The sequence below is a fragment of the Mesoplodon densirostris genome, chromosome 3, assembly GCF_025265405.1.
Source record: "Mesoplodon densirostris isolate mMesDen1 chromosome 3, mMesDen1 primary haplotype, whole genome shotgun sequence".
In the NCBI taxonomy this organism is placed as follows: Eukaryota; Metazoa; Chordata; class Mammalia; order Artiodactyla; family Ziphiidae; genus Mesoplodon; species Mesoplodon densirostris.
Window position 1 is genome coordinate 177,872,927 of NC_082663.1, and position 17,749 is coordinate 177,890,675.

A 17,749-nucleotide genomic window follows, 5' to 3' on the forward strand; every position below is an offset into this window, starting at 1 on the left:
ACTGGTCCTGAGGTGTCCTCCCTTCCTAAGGCAGAGTGCGTCACATGTTCTCCCACATAAGTCTCTCCAGGAGGGCCCCAGGCTGGCTTATCCCAGGGTCCCTGATCATGAGGTATGAGTGTGCCAGCCAACTCAGGCAAGGGGAAGCCAGACTCTTACCTTCTTGGACCGGAGGGGCTCGTCCTGCCCCGCCCTTGCCCATTAGGAGCCTTGTGAGGAGGGCCCTGTCGCTGCTCCCTGGCCTCCTCCGGTCAGCCTTGGCACCCTCCACCATGGAGCAGAAGCGCCTTCGCTGCTCAGGGGACTTCTCCTGAGATGCACAAAGCAGGACCGAGGGGGAGGAGGCTGGCCATCTACTGCAGAAGCACTCCCCACGCCTTCTCCCCAGCCCAGCTAAGAGCCTTGCCTGCTCACCAGCAGAGCTCTGGCCCCTGGTGGGGCGCCTACCTACCGCGTAGGGGTTGAAGGCCTCCCGCTTGGCGCGCAAGAAGTTGGAGAGGTTGCCGTACTTGCAAAACTCCACGATCACCATGAGGGGGCCTGGGGCAGGGCAGGAGCCAGGAGCTTGGTGACTGAGGGTACGCTGGAGGGCAAGCACCACAGCCACAGCCCTGCCCCAAAGCCCTCCTGCGCCCCTCCTCATCCCCGCCCATTCCCAGCCCGGCTGGCCCTGCGCACCCACAAAGACAGCACCCTGGGGGACTCACCCTCCCGCCAGGGCACCCGAGCTCTTTACCGTTGGGCTTGGTGCACGCCCCCAGGAGGTTGACCACGTTGAGGTGGTTGCCGATGTGGATTAGGATTTTGAGCTCTGACATCAGGGCACGGTGCTCGCTGGCTGTGGCACCCTCTGGAGGGAACGTGGGGGCTTCGCGTGGTGCCCAGCCCACCACCCAGCCCCCGCACGACTCTCTTTCCACGCCACTAGCTTAGCTGAGGCATGGCCAGTGCTCTTGCTGGTGTGGGCGCAGCACATCCCACCTGCCTCTCTGAGGCAAAGGGTTTAGGTGGAGCTTGGAAGTATTCCTCAGAGATGAGCCCCAGGCTCGGCTCTGATGCCCACGGACTCCCTGCAGAACCTAGGGTAAGAATCTGTTCCGAACCTCAGTTTCCCCTCCTGTACCACAGGCCCACCGGCCCACCCAGAGCGGCTGATCCTCACCAGCTCGGCCACCCCTTCTACCAGCTGAGGCCGCACCTTTCAGCATTTTCACGGCCACAGTGTTGCAGCTGCTGCCCTTGCTGATGCCAAAGGCCGAGGCTTCCACCACCTTCCCAAAGGCCCCATGGCCGAGGACTCTCCCTGTGGAAGCAGGGAGCCGGTTCCAGGTGAGCTGTATGGGGGTTAGGGTGGAGAGGATTGGGCAGAAGGGACAACCCCTGTGGAGGGCCAGGAAGGAAGGCCCAGGAGGCGGAGGAAAGTCAGGCTCCCCTCTGCCAAACAGGAAGTGCATGGGGAGCGGGAGTGGGAAGAGAGGGAGAGGAGAGGCAGACAGGAAGGCCTGCATCCTCTCCCAGCAGGTGCGATGGGCCCACCCTGCTGAGAGCAGCAGGAGGTGACCTCGGGGGCCTGGGAATTGAGAGCCCCAATCATTGTTCTGGGGATGCATGCCTAGATGGACAGGTCGGGCCAGGTGGGGGCTAGGTGGGACCTTCTGGCATGAGTTCTGAGAATAGAGGGATTTCAAGGCTCTAGCCTGCCCGGTCCCACAGCAGCTGAAGCTGTTTCTGCCCAGCAGTACAGGGTGGGTGAAGTAGGCTGGGTGCGGGGTCTCACCGAGGTGCAGCCGTTCCCTGGGGAACTCCCACTGACTGGCATCATAGGACAGGTATTCACACTGCTCCTCCAAAGGCACTTCGCCAGGGTCCATGATGATGGACAAGTAGCCGGTCTTGATGTCTGCATGGGTTGGCTGGGGGTGTGGATGGGGACAGCTCATTGACTTGGCCGTACCACCCTGGCTTGGGTAAAACTTTGCCTGGGACAGATGGGAGCTCCTTAGGGACTTTCAATATAGGACGGGGACAGATGGACAGACAACCTGTGGTCCTGTAAGAGCCCGGCATGGAGGGGTCAGGGAGGCCTCCCAGGATACAAGGCTTCCACGTGGAACGATGTTCCTTAACTTAAGGGCTAGCCAGGGTGGAGAGAGACCCCATGAGGAGCTGGGGAGAGACTCAGCTGGGGGGAGGAGCGCTCACCCTCCTCATGTTACAGAAGATGAGGAGGAGGAGGACCCAGAAGAAGACAGCGATGACCCCGGTGCCAATAAGGATCACGATCTCCATGTTGCCTTTATCCTCGGAGCCTGAGTGGGCAGAAAGAGGCTAGTGTGTGCGTGTTGTGAGGGGGGGGAGAGGGCGCACCCTGCGGGAAGTACCCCTTCTGGTGGGCACAACTAGCAATGAGGTGGCCACGAGAAGACGGCGCCAAGGGCGGGCGGAGGGTGGGTGGAGGGGTGTGAAGGGGAGGCCGGACCTTCCACGGCCACGCTGGCGGAGGAGTTGACGCAGCCCTTGGCGTTGCACACGCTGCACAGATAGCGCCCGGCATCCTCCTCGCGTACGCGCTGGATGCTCAGCCTCTGGTTCGAGTCCGCCAGGTCGATTCCTGCAGCGAGTTGGGGCGCAGGTTCGAGTTCAGGTAGGTCTGGGGCCTTGGCCTCACCAGCTTCCGGACCCCCCCCACCCCACCCTTACCCACGTCCATCCCCCTACCGGACTCTTCCTCCAGCGGCCTCTCATCTTTGTACCACACGATGCTGGGCATGTGCGCCCCGGCCACCGGGCACCTCATCTCCAAGGAATCGCTCACATTCACCAGGAGGTCGGTCAAGTTCTGCGTGAGCCGCGGGACTTCCAGGGCTGGGGGCGGGGTGGAGACGGAGCTAAGTGGAGCTGCAGGAAGCGGGAGGGCACTCCAGGAAGGGGCCCTCCAGGGCTGGGAACTCTCGAAGCTGAAGGGTCAGGATTTGAGTTCGGGGGTGGGCCGGGCTGCGCGCCTCCACAGAAGGGCTGGGGAGGGTGACGCTTTGCAGGCTCGGGCTCGGGAATGGACCGCCCAGGCGCGTGCTGGGCTGAGGGTGAAGGCTCCTTGGGAAGCGCCGCCCTGCCCTGCCCTCAGGCCCTGCCTGCCTCACCCTGCACTGACAGGTACTTCTTGTGGCAGTGCTTGTCGTGGCTGCGCCGGTCCTGCACCTCGCACACGTAGTCGCCTTCGTGTTCCGGTGCCACGCTGGGGATGGTCAGGCTCAGCGTGGTGTGGCGCGCCCCGGGCGCTGCCTCCTCCAGGCTGGCGGCCAGCGGCGTGGCGAATAGGTGCACGTTCTTGCAGTCAAGCAGCAGTGGGTTCCCGTGAGCGTCATGCAACGTGGACAGGTTGAGGCGATACCAGCGCAAATGCTGATAAGTGTAGTTGTCGGCCCGGCAGCTCAGGCGCACGGCCTGTCCCTCTAGAGGGTCTTCTGATGGCTCTGATTCTATGCTGAAGCCATCGGGGATGGCTGGGGAGGGAGGAGGAACCACTGTGAAGCTGTGTCTCAGTGTTGGCTCACTTACCCCCTTGCCCAGGGTCTCTGTCTCCCTTTTTCATTGGCCTTTGGACTCACTGAGCTCTCAACTAAGGGTGTACATCACATGTATCTGGGGCAGGGAGACCACTCTGGAGCCCTCTTCTCCCTCTCACTTACGAGAGACCAGCTCTCTGAAGTCACTTCCACCAGGGTCTCCTCCGGCCTTGCCTCCCTCTAGCTTTTTCCTAGACAAGCCCCAACTAGCTGCTGCCCCTACCTCTCCCAGGATCCCAGATCATCACTGAGTTCCTTGCTACCAGGCTCAGCAGGGGCCTAAGTCCCCATTCTCCCTCACTGCTGACCACACTCCCCACCACTGTCCTCTCCTTGAAACAATCTGGTTTCATCAGCTTTGGGCAATGCCTCCCAATTTCCTTTTGTCTCTCTGGCCATTCACTGTCAAGTTCCTACGGGCTCCTCTCCCCTCCAAAGTGCTCTCTTTGGATCCATCTTTCTTCCACATGCCCTCGTCTACACCTCTGGGCCCAGTGACTGTCCTTCCATGATCTTCTTAGCTTTTCTGAGGTCACTAACAAGTTTGAAAATCTGAGGAAACTATGGGTCCTTTTCCCCAGGGCAAAACGCACATAGGAACCAGCTGCTGTGCAGGATCCAGGGCTTAGGAAGGGGGTGGGAGGGAAGTGGAGTTAGGTGGAGCTGTGGGGAACAAGAGGGCACCCGTAGGGGAGGCACTCCAGGTCTGGGGGCAGATGGTGCCAATCCATCCCAGTGGATTACCACCCCAGTCCATATGCCTATGACCTCCAAATCTATCCCTCCTGCCCAGACCCAGGGGCCCAGTGGACCCTGGAGATCACTCCTGGGTGCCTCGAGGTCACCAGAACTCAATGGGCCCCAATCTAGGCATATCATCTTCTCCCAGGCCTGTTCGCCTCCTGTGCCCATCTGGCTCCTGACCTCCATCCAGGCGTGCCCACGTCACTCACTGGTCACGTAGAAGTAGATAAGCCGCTCATCCTGGCCCACCTTGTTGAAGACCACACACTTGTACATGGCAGACACATTGGCGTCCTGGATCACCAGCTTGCTCACCGTCTGGACAGGACACGTGTCAGGCATAAGGATCCATTTCCTGCACGAGTTCCCCTACCCCAACCTCCTTTTCTGCATGGAGGTTGCTGTGCCCACCAGAGTAATGGGGAAAACTGAGGCTCTGAGCTGGAGATGACCAAAGCTCAGAGACAGTACCAGGAATGCTGAGGCAGGGAGAAGGTGGTGAGGCCCTTGGGCAGCAGCAAGGGGTGGCTCCCCAGAAAACCCGAGGAACAGCACTATGGACAGTAGACCTCAACTGTGGCTGAGGTCGGAGGGCAGCATTAGGCAGGACCAGAGAGACCTCTGGCTGTGGATGGGCTCAGGCTATGGCCATATCGAGGAGGGGACAGGGGCCTGGTAGTACTGGGATGGTCCAAGCCAGAGTTAGGATTCATGCTCTGGTCACATCAAGGGTCAGCCTGTGGTCCAAGGGGAGAAGCTGGTCACTGTGTGAGATCCTTGTGATGTGCCCATAAATGCCCCAGGGCTTTTGTGACGTGCCCACAAGTGCCCTGGGTAGTGGCAAGGGGAGGGGCTGGGTTCCAGGGCTCCAGAAGGACTCTGGCCTGGGGGAGTAGGAAGCTTGGAAGCAGAGGAGGAGAGAGGGCCATAGGCCCTGCCTACCATCCAAAGACCCCACCCCCCACCCCCAAGCCGGGTACTTCCTGGCCAGCCTGGAACAGGAAGAGCTCTGGAGGTGTGTAGGAAAACAGGAAGTGACTGTAGGAAGTGGGTGCCTTTGTTCAGTCCTTCCCCTGCCTGGCCTCTCCTAGGCATTGCCCCCAGCCTGATCCAGCAGCTCAGCAGCCTTTGGTAAGGATGGAGCCGGCCCCCAGCCCCAACCCTCCCAGCCCTGGGTGGCTTGGGCCCATGGCCTTGAATCTCAGCCTGCCTGTCTGGGAAGCAGTTGGAGGTTTGGCCCCCACAGTCTACATGCACGCAGGGAAACTGATGCCCAGAGACACCGCAGAAAGGTTACTGACTCTCAGCTACTATCGGAAGAGCTCTGCAAGCCCAGTGGAAATCTAGAAGGCCAGGAGAGGGCCCCACCCCGCCTCCTTTCGTCTTCTCCCCCAGCCACTCAGTGACCTGGTTGGCCCATACCTTATTTTTGCCCTCCACAAATTCAGTCCAGGTGTCCAGGCTCTCAATGGGGTTCACAGCATCCTGCATGGTCACCTCCCTCCAGTCCTGGCACTGTGGTATTTGGTCTCGCTGCTGCCGCCGCTGGCTGCTAAAGACAAGGAGGGGCAAGGGCAGGTCAGGGATACAGGCAGAGAGGGCCCACGCTGGGGGTAGGGTCAAGCTTAATCCTACTCAGATTCATCTCACATCATGGTGGGTAAGGCTGGCCCTTGGGCTGAAGTGAGAGAGGGGGTTGGGGACTCTGTTTCTGGGACACTGTTCAGGGCCTGGCGACCCATCCTGCACGAGCTGCCAGACACAGCCTTCCCCAGTAAGCCAGGACCTGCGCCTGCAGAGTACCACAAGCCCGTGGCTCTGCAGTCATCCACTAGTCTGCTGTGCCTCCTGCTTCTACCTGCATGTGTCCCTTCCTGCAAAGTCCCCCCAGATCTCCTAGGGCAGCAAAGTCACCAATCCTGTTACAGGAAGCCCTCTCCCTCCTTACCCCTTCTAGAACTGCAGCCCCTCCCTGGGCTGGCTGTGCATCCCAGCACCTTTGGTCTCCTGCTGGGATGGGGGTCTGGGGGAAGGGGTGGCCCAAGGGAGGCTCTCGTCTGCCCCTCATGGAGTAGGGTTGGCCCCAGGGTTCTGTACTCGTGCAGAGCATAATGGTAGAGCGTAAGAGGGAGGCACATTTGGAGGTGCCAGTGCCCTGAAGCCTCGTGGTCTAGAAGAATCTCTTACGAGCCTTGAATGTTGTGGGCTGGCGACCCTGACTGAACCTTCCTAACTGACCATGCCAGGGCCACAGCCCCTCTGCCAGTTTAGCCACCCTGTCTCCCTTGGGTTCCCAGCTCCTGCCTCTCCCCAGCCTGTGACCCTGCACCCTGCCCGTTAGGACCTCTTGCCTTTAAGGCAAATGTGACTAGTTACTCCCCTGCTCAACACCATTCACTGATTCTCTAGTGCCTTCCAGACCACTGACCACCTTGGCCCCTCCATTCCGGGCCCTTGTTTGTCCAAGTTTTCTCTGTTCTCCCAGACTGTCTGTCCGGTTGGCTCCCAGTCAGGTAGGGCAGTGTGGCCCAGCAGTTGGGCAAGATCTGCTGCTGATTGCCGTGACCTTAGGAAAGTCACATCCCTTCTCTGACCTCACTTTTCTCCTCTCTAAGGGGTCATGGTGAGCGCTGCACAGATGAGCGGATGAGCATTGGACATGCTTAGTGTGCCTTGGGGCTTGGTACAAGTCTCCCAAAACTAGCCTAGGTCTGCCTGTTTGGTGAGAGGTGTCCTCCCTGGTGCCCAGAGGTCCTCTCCAGATATGCAACCGTGTGTCGGGAGGGCTTTGCTTTCCAGGGGGGTGGGTGGGCTGGACCATCCCCAGTGTCCAGCCCGGCCTGACTGATATAAGTGAGCCTTGCTCAGGCGAGGTGAGGTCAGGGATTGGCTACAATCCCTGAATCGCGATAGCGTTCGGGTTTAGAGCAGGGGTCTGGGGAGGGCTGTGGACAGTAAGTGGGGGTTATGATTGAGGTTGGAGATTGGGCTGGGAAGTAAGGGGAGACAGGGTGGAGCCACACTTACAGGCTGCGCTGGGTGAAGGTCTTGCAGGGCGTCCACGGCCGCCAGTGCCACTGGATGCTGAGAGGAGGGGGCACCGCATAGGCAGTACAGGTGAGGGCCTGGCGACTATGGCGGGAGTAGATGCTGGGGGAGGAGGCCTCCTTCTCGTGGATGTGGGGAGGCACTGGGGACACAGGCAGACAGCCCGTCAGTCAGCCTCCCCCGCCACACCCGCCTATCCACCACCTCCTCTCCTGTCCTGCCCACACATACCATTTACCACCAGCTCCAGGCTGATGTTGCGCCTCAGGCCGGCCGCGGAGTTCCACAGGGCAAGGGTGTAAATGCCCGCACTGGCTTCCGTCACCTCCTTGAGCACCAGAACGTGTGGACTATGGCGCCCTGACACTGCCTTTCGGTCCTTGTACCTGGACCAGGAAGGGAGCTCAGGGGGCTGTGCGGACCCCACCTCGGCCCTGTCCTGGCACTCCTTCCAGGAAGCACCCCAGCCCCTACAACTGGGATATACTGTCAGGAGGCAGGAGAGGCCAGGAGCAAGAGGCACCAGACCAGGCTGCTGGGAAGAGTGGTAGGGGTGTGGGCTGCGGCAGCTGACTCTGGACTGGGGAACAGATGGCCTAAAGGCTATGGGGGTGGTCTCCGGGCTCAACCTACCGGGTCTCAGAACACCTATAGGCTCAGGGCCAACTGCAGTCCCCAGGGGGCCTTGTCTGTCTCTCGTAGGCTTCACCGGTGTGTGCTGTGAAGGGGGGAGGTGCCGTCCCCGAGGGGCACAGCTCCTAACCACATGGGGGTCCAGGAGCCCCGACCCTGGCTCTGCCCTTTTTGGAACTCTCCAGATATGGGGCCTTCCCGTTGCCTTGCCCCCTCCCCAGGGCTATGCAACTCACTGTCCTGCCTTGCTTGGATGCTAGACACCTGCAAGCCTCCCTCTCTCCTAAATTCACATCACCCACTCATCAGAGAAGCTGTGTGAGCCTGGAGCTGGCCCTCGGGCCTGTGCCTGCTCATCTGTACACTAGTGTTCACACGTCTGTCTGTTGACTGTCCGTCTCCCCTACTGAGCTGTACAGGCACTGTCCCCTCCCTGCCACATCCCCTACACGCAGAGCAGCGCCCAGCACACGTAGGTGCTCGACACACATGTGAATGAATAAATAAACTCACACCCCAAAGGAGACTCCTCCCCAGTACTGAGCTGGGGATGCTGCAGGCAGTGCTCCTGCAACCCAAGCTCTGGACTTTGCCCGGAAGCTGCCCTCCCTTAGGCGGGTGCCTTACCCTGGTTTACTAAGCCAGAGAGACACTAGGAGAAGCACAGCCCTCGGGGCAGAGAGTAACAGTGAGGGGGATGCGGGGGTCTGACCCTCAGCTGCAACACCACAGCCCGGTCAGAAGAGACGTGACTTGCCAGGAGTCACACAACAGGGCAGAGCAGGACCCAGGCTGTGAGGCCTGCTGGGCTCTGGTGCAGAATCCTGGTTGCCACCTGCCGCATTTGTGATCCTAGGTGAACTGCTTCACTGCCCCAAGCCCCTGTGTCCTCAGCTGAAAACCAGGGAAACCAAATGAACCTTCTTGCAGGTGTTGTCAGGCCTACCCAAGATGTGGCCTTTAGGGTCAATCCAATGCCGGACACACAGAGGCTGCTTTGGGAACGAGGACCAGCCTATCTGTTTGTCCACTAGATCTCCATCCATTCACTTACTCATAATCATCACATGATTACCTGGAAGAGTTGGCCCCTGTGGAGCTATGGTCACCAGTAATGCCCTGGGGCAGGTGTCTCAGTGAACAGTGGGCCCAGCTGAGCACTTCTTGGAGGCAGGTATTGGCCAAGTGAGAAAAGAAAGGCCAGATGTGGTGGGAATGGTGAGAAGCAGTTAGCTGCCAGAGGATCAGGCCTGGGCCAGATCTCTGATGCAACAGAGCTGGCCACCCTCCTAGGCAGGGTCAGTACTACTGGCCTTGGAGGGCAGGGTACTGGGCTCTAGGCATCTCCAGGAGACCGCACCTGTGAGGGAGGCTCCAGACTGCATCAGCGCCCTTCCGGACCCTGTCTCAAGGGTCCTGGTCCTGCACCAGATGCCCCTGATGGACCCCAAAGCCTGTGGCCTCAGTGGTAGGGTCACAGAAGGCGCAGGCCCAGGGCATCTGGGGGATCTCCCAGGAGAAGCCTGCTTCCAGCCTGTGGCCAGTGAAGTGGGATGCTGGCTGAGAATGTCTGGGCTTCTGCTTGCCCAGCTTCAGGCTTTCAGCAGATGTCATCCTGCCTGGTGGGAGGTGCTCCTGGCTGGGAAGGCAAGGCTCCTCTGGCCAACTGTGAAAGAATGGACCAGACTCCTCCCAGGAGGCTCAGGGCTTGGGCAGGAATGCCCTTCCCCTTTCCTGGCCTGTTTTCCTCATGTGTACGATAAGGGTCAGGCTAGAGTGTGACCTCCCAGGGTCAGGCCAAGTGGACTGCTCAGATGGCCGAAGGGTGCATGGTGGGGTGCTATGCCTTCCTGAGCTCTCCGGGAGCTCTCGGGGAGCGCCCGGTGAGGGTGAAGCCACCAGTGAGGGACCCCTCACTGACCCTTGGCATACCCTGCAAGGGAGACCATACTCTCAGGTCACACACCAGAACTGGGGATCTGGAGCCTGAAAGCTTTCCAGAAGTTCTAGCTCACTGCCACACAGATCAGGCCCAGCCCAGGGCCCAGCACCATAATAATTTGTGAAACCCCTGTGACGTCTCCAAAATTCTGGTTAGAAGGCTCCTGGGGGTGGCAACCTGTTTGGAGAGGGGCCTAGGAAACCTGAAGTCATCCCTCTATGACACCCTCCAGCGGGGGCCCTCAGAGAGGCTGAGTGGGTGCAGGAAACAGTTAGATAAAGCCCAATGCTGTGCCCACACACACCCACACAAAACAGGAGACCGGTATTTACGCTCTTTCACAGTTTAGCGGCAATTCAGGCCAACATTTCCTCTAGCCAAAATATCGCATTACGTGCATATTCCTTAGAATCTTCATAGGGGTTCCCCGCCCAGAGTGCAGGCCCTGATGGTGGCGACAGTTCCCCACCCTGGTCTCAAGGAGTAGGCCGCGATGGGGAGAAGGCTGCCCTGCCCCTCCTGTGGTTACTTTCTGCATTCGACCTGGTGGGTGGTGAGGGGCAGGAGCGAGGGAGGTACCATTGGAACTCCGGCGGGGGGTAGGCTGCCAGCTTCACGGGCAGTTTCACCAGCTCGTCTCCTGCCGTGGCCTCCAGGACGGGACCCTTGAGCCACTCGACGCTGATGAAGGGCTTTTCTGCCAGACAGGAGGCATCAGGGTAAAGCCGGGGCCAGCATCGCTGACCCACAACCACCCAGGTATTCACAGCCACCCCCAGTGGCCAGATGCCTTGCCTTCTGGCGTGTGGGAACCAGGCAGTCCGTCCACTCACGGCCCTCCCTTCCCTCTGGCTGGATGCCACACTGCTCAGGTGCACCATGACCTATGACCCTGGGCCCACACTGCACAAGAACCCTTGTTCCCCAGGCTTGACAACTGACCTAGCCCAGGCCATGCTGGGCACAATGACCTGACAGGCCGTACCATGCACAATGACCTCAGTGCTCTCCTGGAATTGCTGGATGCCATTGTTGGCCAGGCACACATATGGGCCCAAGTCGTGCTGGCTGACGTTGTGGATGGTGAGGATGCTGGAGAGCTCTGTGTGAGTCTGCTGGGATCGCCGCTCCGGCACCCACTTACCCCGCTCTGCCTGCCCAGGACCAGGGGAAGCATAGGGTCAGAGCGGGCTGGCTGTGACAGAGCTAACCCCCACAGGCACACACCCCAGCCCAGCCAGCAATAGCTCCAGAAGCCTTGGACCCAGACCCAGAGTTTTCCACGGGATAGGAAAACTTCTGCATCAGACAGGGGCTCCTGGGGCAGGACTGAGTCTGCACCTCTTCTACACAGAGGTAAGTGTGTGCCTGACCAGGGTGAGTGTGGGTAGTGATGGGGATTCCTGGGGATGATTCAGTCACAGCCTCTGGCAGGGCTGCTGACCTCACCTGCTTCCCTGGATAGTCCCAGTCGAAGGTGACACCCGAATTGAACTCAGCCCACACAGTGCAGTTCAGGACCAGCTTTTCCCCAACCAGCAGCTCCAGTGATTTCTTGGGGAACAGCTGGATGTCATAGAGCTCATTTCCTGGTGACACACACACAGTGACCCCCATGTCCCTCATAGGACAACGTGCACAGAGTACAGGGCACCCACTGAGACCAGCCAAATCATGGCACCTACAGCCTCATTATTGTGAATTGGGGGGTCCCTGTCCTCTTCCTGCGGTTCTCCTCCCAGGACACGGAGAGTGGTTGCTTGGGGAGGGCCCTACAGCCCTAGGCAGCCCCTACCTGTGATATGCACGAGGAAGGGGTTGGATAGGAAGGCCTGGCCGCCCCAAGTGGTCTCACACTGCAGGTACAGGGCATCACGCAGCAGGGGAGTGGGCACACGCATGCCCCGGCGGTCGTCCCACACCACCTCCTGCCCATCAGGCCACAGTGCTGAGCTTTGCTGTAGAGACATGGTGGCTGTCAGCGCCCAGCTGCCCCCTTCCTCTTGGCCAGAGAAGCATCAGTTTTCCCAGGGACAGGACTGGAGGGCCAGATCCAGGGTGGGTGTTGGCGTGGGGTTGTACCGAGCGCAGCGTGACGTTGAGGCCAGGGATGGACACCAGGCAGGGCACCCACATGGAGTCCTTCCTGTTGACCAGGAGTGTGTCCGGCTTGTTGATGAATGGCTGCTCCAAGTCTGGGGAGAGGGGGCGTGTTGTGGGAGGGGAAGGCGGGGCTCAGGGAGTCTCTGCCCAGGTCTGGGGACGCAGGACAGCCCCATGGGGTTCAAAGGCTGGGGTTGGGGGTGCAGGTGCCAGCCACCCCTCCAGGACCCAGGACCCTGCCTCTGGCTCCTGAGTGGCTGCAGGGGTGAGTGCTGGACCCCTCTCACCTCTCACAAATACATAGGTGCTGGCTGCGGTGGTGCCCTCAATGCGAGCCTTGATATACTTGTAGTAGCAGCGGTAGCTGCCCGTGTCATTGGCGTGGGCCTCCTGCAGCAGCAGAACCTTGCAGTAGGGCCGGGCATCTGTGCCCTCACAGTCTCGCACGATCCCCATGTCCTCGCCGTCCTTCTCCCCTGTGACTGGTGCATCCTGAGCCCCTGGCCAGGCCCACTCCAGGGGGTGCTGCCCCCTGGCAGAGGATGCAGGACATCAAGAGGGGCCCAGGCTGCAGCCCTGGGGGACAGTCCCTGTGGAACCTCCTCAGGAGCCAAGCCTGGCCCATAGCTTATCTCACCCAGAGGTCAGGGCAGACCAGCGTTTGGGCACATACCATGAACCTGGGGCAGGGTGCTCCCTGAGCCCCTTGGGGCCTCTGCCTGGCTCCTGGGCCTGCATGTGGCAGGCTGTCCTGCAGAAAAGCCTGAGCCTCAGATTATAGCTGGGGCTGCAGGGAAGCTAACAGGTCTGGGGTCTGTGTGGGTGGGCCTGGGGCCAGTGAAGGGTGGCTGAGGGTGGGTGCAGGCAACCTGGGGTCCATGCAGGATGACCTGGGCATGGGCATGGGGTGGCCTGGGGTCAGTGTGGGGTGACCCAAGGGTGGATGCAGGGTGACTGATCTGTGGTCCATATGAAATTATGAGGGGTGGGTATGGGTGAAATGGGGGCGGGTGCAGGGTGCCTGTGTCTGCAGAGCAGGGGATGGTCTATGCCTCCAGGCACCTACAACTCAAGCCACTTGGAAGCGACCCTAAGCCTTGAGGCCTCTGCCCTGGGGAGAGGCTGCCTTCTGGGTGCTCCGCCACCATCTGCTCGGCCTTCTGTAGTCTCCTTGGCCTGCCAGGTGGGAGGGACCCAGTCCCCTGCCCTCCTGGCTGAGGGCTGAATACCTGCAGGAGATGGACAGGCTGTCACTGGAGTCGATGATGTGTGTCTCCTCCGTGATGTTCAGGGTTGGGGGGGTCATGGAGTAGCCACTCGCCAGGCCTGGGGTGGGAGATAGGGTTAGCATGGGACTGGGTCATGAGTTCACATGATGACATCCATCCGGTGCTGATGGGCCCCTCCCCGGACAGGGGCTGCCTAGGCTCTCAGCCCTGGGCAGTACCTATAAGGCCCCAAGACAACTGGTAACCTCCACCTCAGGTTGCCCCCTGGCCGCAGACTGGGCTCAGCCCCAAGTGAGCCCTGATTGAGGCCTGGACTGAACCTCTAAGCCCCGCATGAGCAGAGCTGCCAACATGAAGTCAACAGGGGAGACCACAGGCCTCATCCTACATTGGGCGAGGCCTGGAGCACATCACCTTGGCACTGTGACCCTCACATTTCTGCCTGAAGGCTCCTCCCCCCAGATGCACAGTTACTGCTTGTGAGGGAGACCTGCACAGTGCAGACCACCAAACGTGCCCAGAACTCAGGCCTTGGTTTCTCCCTGGAATTCTGCCTGTGACCTCGCCCTCTCCCATGTTCCACGGAGTCCAGCTCACATGTCCTTGGTTCCATCGGTTTCTCTTCAGCCCCAAGGCGCCCTCTGGCTGCCGCAGCTCTCCTCTCCCTGTCCCTCCTGCCTCAGCTCCGCATTCCTCCAAAAGGGCTAATCCCCAAACAGGTAACTGCCTCGCCTGTTTAAACACCCTCCTGTGGCCCTCCAGGACCTTGGCCCTGCTGCCCACGCAGCTCCTTACTCCCCATCCTCCTCCCAGCGGGATAGTGTGTGTAGTGTGTGCTTGTGTGTGTGCACGTGCACGCGTGTGTTGTCTCTGTGTGTGCGTAGATCTGTGTTTATAGGACTGATATGTGAGTGTTGTGTGTGACTTTGTGTGTGTGTCATTGACATGTCTGCGTGTGCACGCTCGTGAACGTGTGTGTGTGTGTGCGTGTGCGTGTGTGTGTGATCCTGGGGGAGGGTGGGAGCAGGCCCCAGGGGAGGTCTGGACCTGGAACTCTAGCAGATGCATCCTGCCAGGACCATCCTGAGACAACAGGAAGAGAGGACTGTGTGGCCGGAGGCCCAGGGCTGCGTCCTGTCCCTCCCCCAAGTCCCTGTCCTCCTGGGGGGCACAGCCCACTATCCTGCCCCAGCCCCCAGTGCTACAGGTTCAGCTCCTCTGCCCTTCCCAGCCCAGCTCCCTGAGGCTCGGGGTCTTGCCCTGGCAGCTAACTGTGGGAGGCAGAGGCTGGGGGAATCCCCACCATAGTTGCTTCTACACCAGCCTGACCCCAAGCTGCCCTAGGGAGAGCCACCAGGATGGCACACTCTGCACCCCAAGGTCTCATTTCAGCATCACCCGGACAAGTTGGCTGCCAGGGCCCGGCTGACCTCTCCCTTCTGTGCCTCCTGCTGGCCAAACTTTTCTAGGTACCACACCACCGTAGGTCAGAGGCAGACGGCCCTCATCCAGCATCTAATCCCACTAGTATCCAGTACAGCCAGGGAAACTGAGACCCTCCAGCTGGACTACAGCACAGCCCTAAGAAGGCAGCCCTTCATCTAGCCAGCTGCTGTGAACACTGAAGTCTCTCCTTACCTCGAATCCAGTGCACCCACTCCTGGCACTCAGGACAGTGGCCCCACCCTGGGGCCCCGAGATGGGAAAGTAGCCCTGGGCTCTGCCAACAGGTCCACTCCTCCCCAGGGTGGGTCCAGCCCCCCCCCAGCACACCTCCCCACCATGTACTCCCAGGGCTGCTGGGGTGGAGGAGTCCCACCGTGGGGAGGCTCTGCTCTGGTGGTGAGGGGCCAGGAAGGAATCCGAGGCGGACACCACTAAGATGGGCTTTGACAGAGAAGTAGGATTTTCCAGGCAGTGGAAAGTGAATAAAGCCATGCCAGGCAAACTGGCCTCTGAGCTACATAAGTGGGGGGAGAGGGGAATGAGGGACTTGGGTTTGGACCTGTGAGGGGATGAAAGAACTAGCTGTCCCTGTGGACCAGTCAGGAGTCAGGCCTGAGGCTGGCATGTGGGCACCAGAGGAGAGGTGCAGCGGCCAGGACCCACCTGCCCCGGGTTATGTATGCTCCGTGGTGAGGCCTGCAGCGTTGCCCAGGGGCCCCTGGGGAGGCCAAGCAAGGGTCCCCTTCTCTGGGGTGCTCCTCCAGGGCACACACCTGGCACCCTGGCAACAGAGCTAGGGCATTTGTCAGCCCAGCTTCCTTGTGCAACTCCTCGTTGCTTCCAAGATAAAGTGGGGGACCCCAGCCCTCTCCCTTCTGCCTACTCCGCTTCTCTCCAGCTTCAACTCCTGACACATCTGAGAGGAACAGACCTCTCACCGTTGTCCCAAAGTGCAAAGGTGTTCATATCTTGAAGTCTCTGTCTGCTCATTTTTTTTTTGCCCTGGACATTTGCACTTCCTTCCCTCCTGTGGAGCTCCGTCTTTAGGGTCTAGTTCATGAGTCCCTTCTCTATGGGGCAGTCACTGTTACTCAGGCAGTGTTGGCCTCCTAGGCTCATGGTGTTAGAACACTTATTGGACTGAACTGTGGTTTTCTGGTCACATCTGAACAGAGGCTGTATGTTATTCATCTTTCTAACCTTAGTACAAAAGAGGTGCACACCAAAGATTGAGGGGATGGATAGAAGAGTGGTAGGATGGGAGATGGATGATCAGATGAATAAATGGATGGATCTGTGGGAAGGTGGGTGGGTTGAGTGGATGGATGGGGGATGGAGCCTATAACAGCTTCCTCCCTAGAGGCCACCACACCACCAAAGGAAGCATCTCCATCAGTGTGCTCAACGGCAAGATCCACAGTGTTTGCCAACCATTTCACCCATCTGAGAGAGCCTTTCCTTTGTGGCCACGTGCCCTGAATTTCCCCAGTGCTTCTCTTTCTTCAGTCACCTCCACTGGACCCTGTGTGATCAGTGGTCTTCACTGTAGACATCACTGACCTCCTGCATCCTTCCTGCCTTAACTGAAACCTGGCTTTCTGAGGACACCACTGCCCCTGGGGTGATTATTGCTCCCATTGCACACATCAGAGAACTCCCTGAGGTCACTTCCCCTTTTCCAGCAGCCCCAGCCACTCCCCACTAAAGCTGTCATCAGCTGCTGTCCTGGTCACTTCCCCTCATTCTCTGCTCCGGGCTCTTCAGGCCCCTCCACCCCAACTCAGGCCATTCCTCATAACTTCGATATGCACACGGGTGAATCACCAGCGCCCTGGCCTTTGCAGTCCTCATCTTCATTGTCCTCCCTCCTCCCCTCAGCCCCTCACTTCCTGGGCGTACCCTGGACTTGGTCCCCACCAGGAGCTGTGCCATCACTGAGTGCCTGTCTTCTTGCACTTCTCTCCTTGCCTCCTCTGCCTCCTGCCAGGTGCCACTGTCTTACCACTGCTAAGTTCTTCAACCTCATCAAAACTCTGAGGCCAAGGACCCCTCTGCACTGCTCCCTCCTCCCGGCCTCACCTCTCTTTTGGCACTGCGTGCCCCATGGCCCATCGTTCTGAATGCTCCCTTGCCCCTGCTCTCCACTGCAACCCTGCAGCACCCATGTCCCTCAGTGGCTCAGCTTGCAGCACAAAGCCAGAGCCCCATGCTGCTTCCTCCCCTTTCTTTTCCTTTTGGCAGACTCTAAATGACCCCCGGGCTGCAGTTCAGGGTGTTCCCTTCTCTCTCACTCTCAGCACCAATGAAGTAGAGGCATCAGATGGAGACACCTCATCTTCCCACATCTGAATCCCACACCCTTGCCCTAGGCCCTGGAACTCTCTGACGTTCCTGCTCCCAAGGCAAAGCGCTCCAGCAAGCTAGGAATCCCAACCCCCCAGATCTGACCACCGTAGATAATTTCTTTCTTTCCCGATTACCAATTTTTCTCTATGGAATCATCTCCCATCTTATAAACAAACAAAAACTCCTCAATTCCTTGATCCTACATTCCCTTCCTCTTTTCTATTCCCATTCCTAGCAAAAGCTCTGCTCGCTGACTCCTTGCTCTAACATTCGCTCATCTTCCCACAGGGTGCAGCCCCCTCGCCTGCTTCATGGAGCCAGTGGTCAAGGTACCCTGTGGCCTCCGTGCTGCTGTGGGAGGCCCTCCAGGGCAGGGAGCAGGGCTGTTCCCTCTTCTGCTAGCTTCCGTGAGCTCACTCTCCCCTCGTCTTCTGTCCCCTGTGCCCAACACCAAGTGCTGCTGCTCCTCACTTCCTCTTCTCTACCAGTCTCTCTCCTAAGCGTCCATATACTTCCGAAATCTCTACCTCCAGCCCAGACCCCTTCGCTCAAGTCCAGCCTTAAGTATCCAGCTGCTACTTCACTTGGCCACCCCACGGACACCTTGAGTTCCACATTTCTGATGCTGAACTCCAGACTCACATCCTCTCCACCCCTGCCAAAGCTATCTCCTTGATAGCTCCCATCTCCCC

General features: G+C 59.4%; 1 protein-coding gene across 1 annotated transcript in view; it reads right to left on the reverse strand.

Annotated features, from left to right (window-relative positions):
* The window catches only part of FLT4 (fms related receptor tyrosine kinase 4), a 38,583-nt gene that overhangs the window by 10,947 nt on the left and 9,887 nt on the right, over positions 1 to 17,749 (reverse strand). The window contains exons 2-21 of the mRNA XM_060092673.1: positions 13,266 to 13,362; positions 12,324 to 12,568; positions 12,016 to 12,128; positions 11,729 to 11,891; positions 11,383 to 11,522; positions 10,919 to 11,087; positions 10,513 to 10,630; positions 7,590 to 7,744; positions 7,338 to 7,500; positions 5,733 to 5,859; positions 4,520 to 4,628; positions 3,141 to 3,503; positions 2,719 to 2,865; positions 2,480 to 2,611; positions 2,203 to 2,309; positions 1,778 to 1,913; positions 1,199 to 1,303; positions 737 to 850; positions 452 to 540; positions 160 to 310 (exon numbers count right to left, since the gene is read on the reverse strand). Of these exons, the coding sequence (XP_059948656.1) occupies positions 160 to 310; positions 452 to 540; positions 737 to 850; positions 1,199 to 1,303; positions 1,778 to 1,913; positions 2,203 to 2,309; positions 2,480 to 2,611; positions 2,719 to 2,865; positions 3,141 to 3,503; positions 4,520 to 4,628; positions 5,733 to 5,859; positions 7,338 to 7,500; positions 7,590 to 7,744; positions 10,513 to 10,630; positions 10,919 to 11,087; positions 11,383 to 11,522; positions 11,729 to 11,891; positions 12,016 to 12,128; positions 12,324 to 12,568; positions 13,266 to 13,362 (2,943 nt within the window). The remainder of the gene's footprint in view (positions 1 to 159; positions 311 to 451; positions 541 to 736; positions 851 to 1,198; positions 1,304 to 1,777; positions 1,914 to 2,202; positions 2,310 to 2,479; positions 2,612 to 2,718; positions 2,866 to 3,140; positions 3,504 to 4,519; positions 4,629 to 5,732; positions 5,860 to 7,337; positions 7,501 to 7,589; positions 7,745 to 10,512; positions 10,631 to 10,918; positions 11,088 to 11,382; positions 11,523 to 11,728; positions 11,892 to 12,015; positions 12,129 to 12,323; positions 12,569 to 13,265; positions 13,363 to 17,749) is intronic.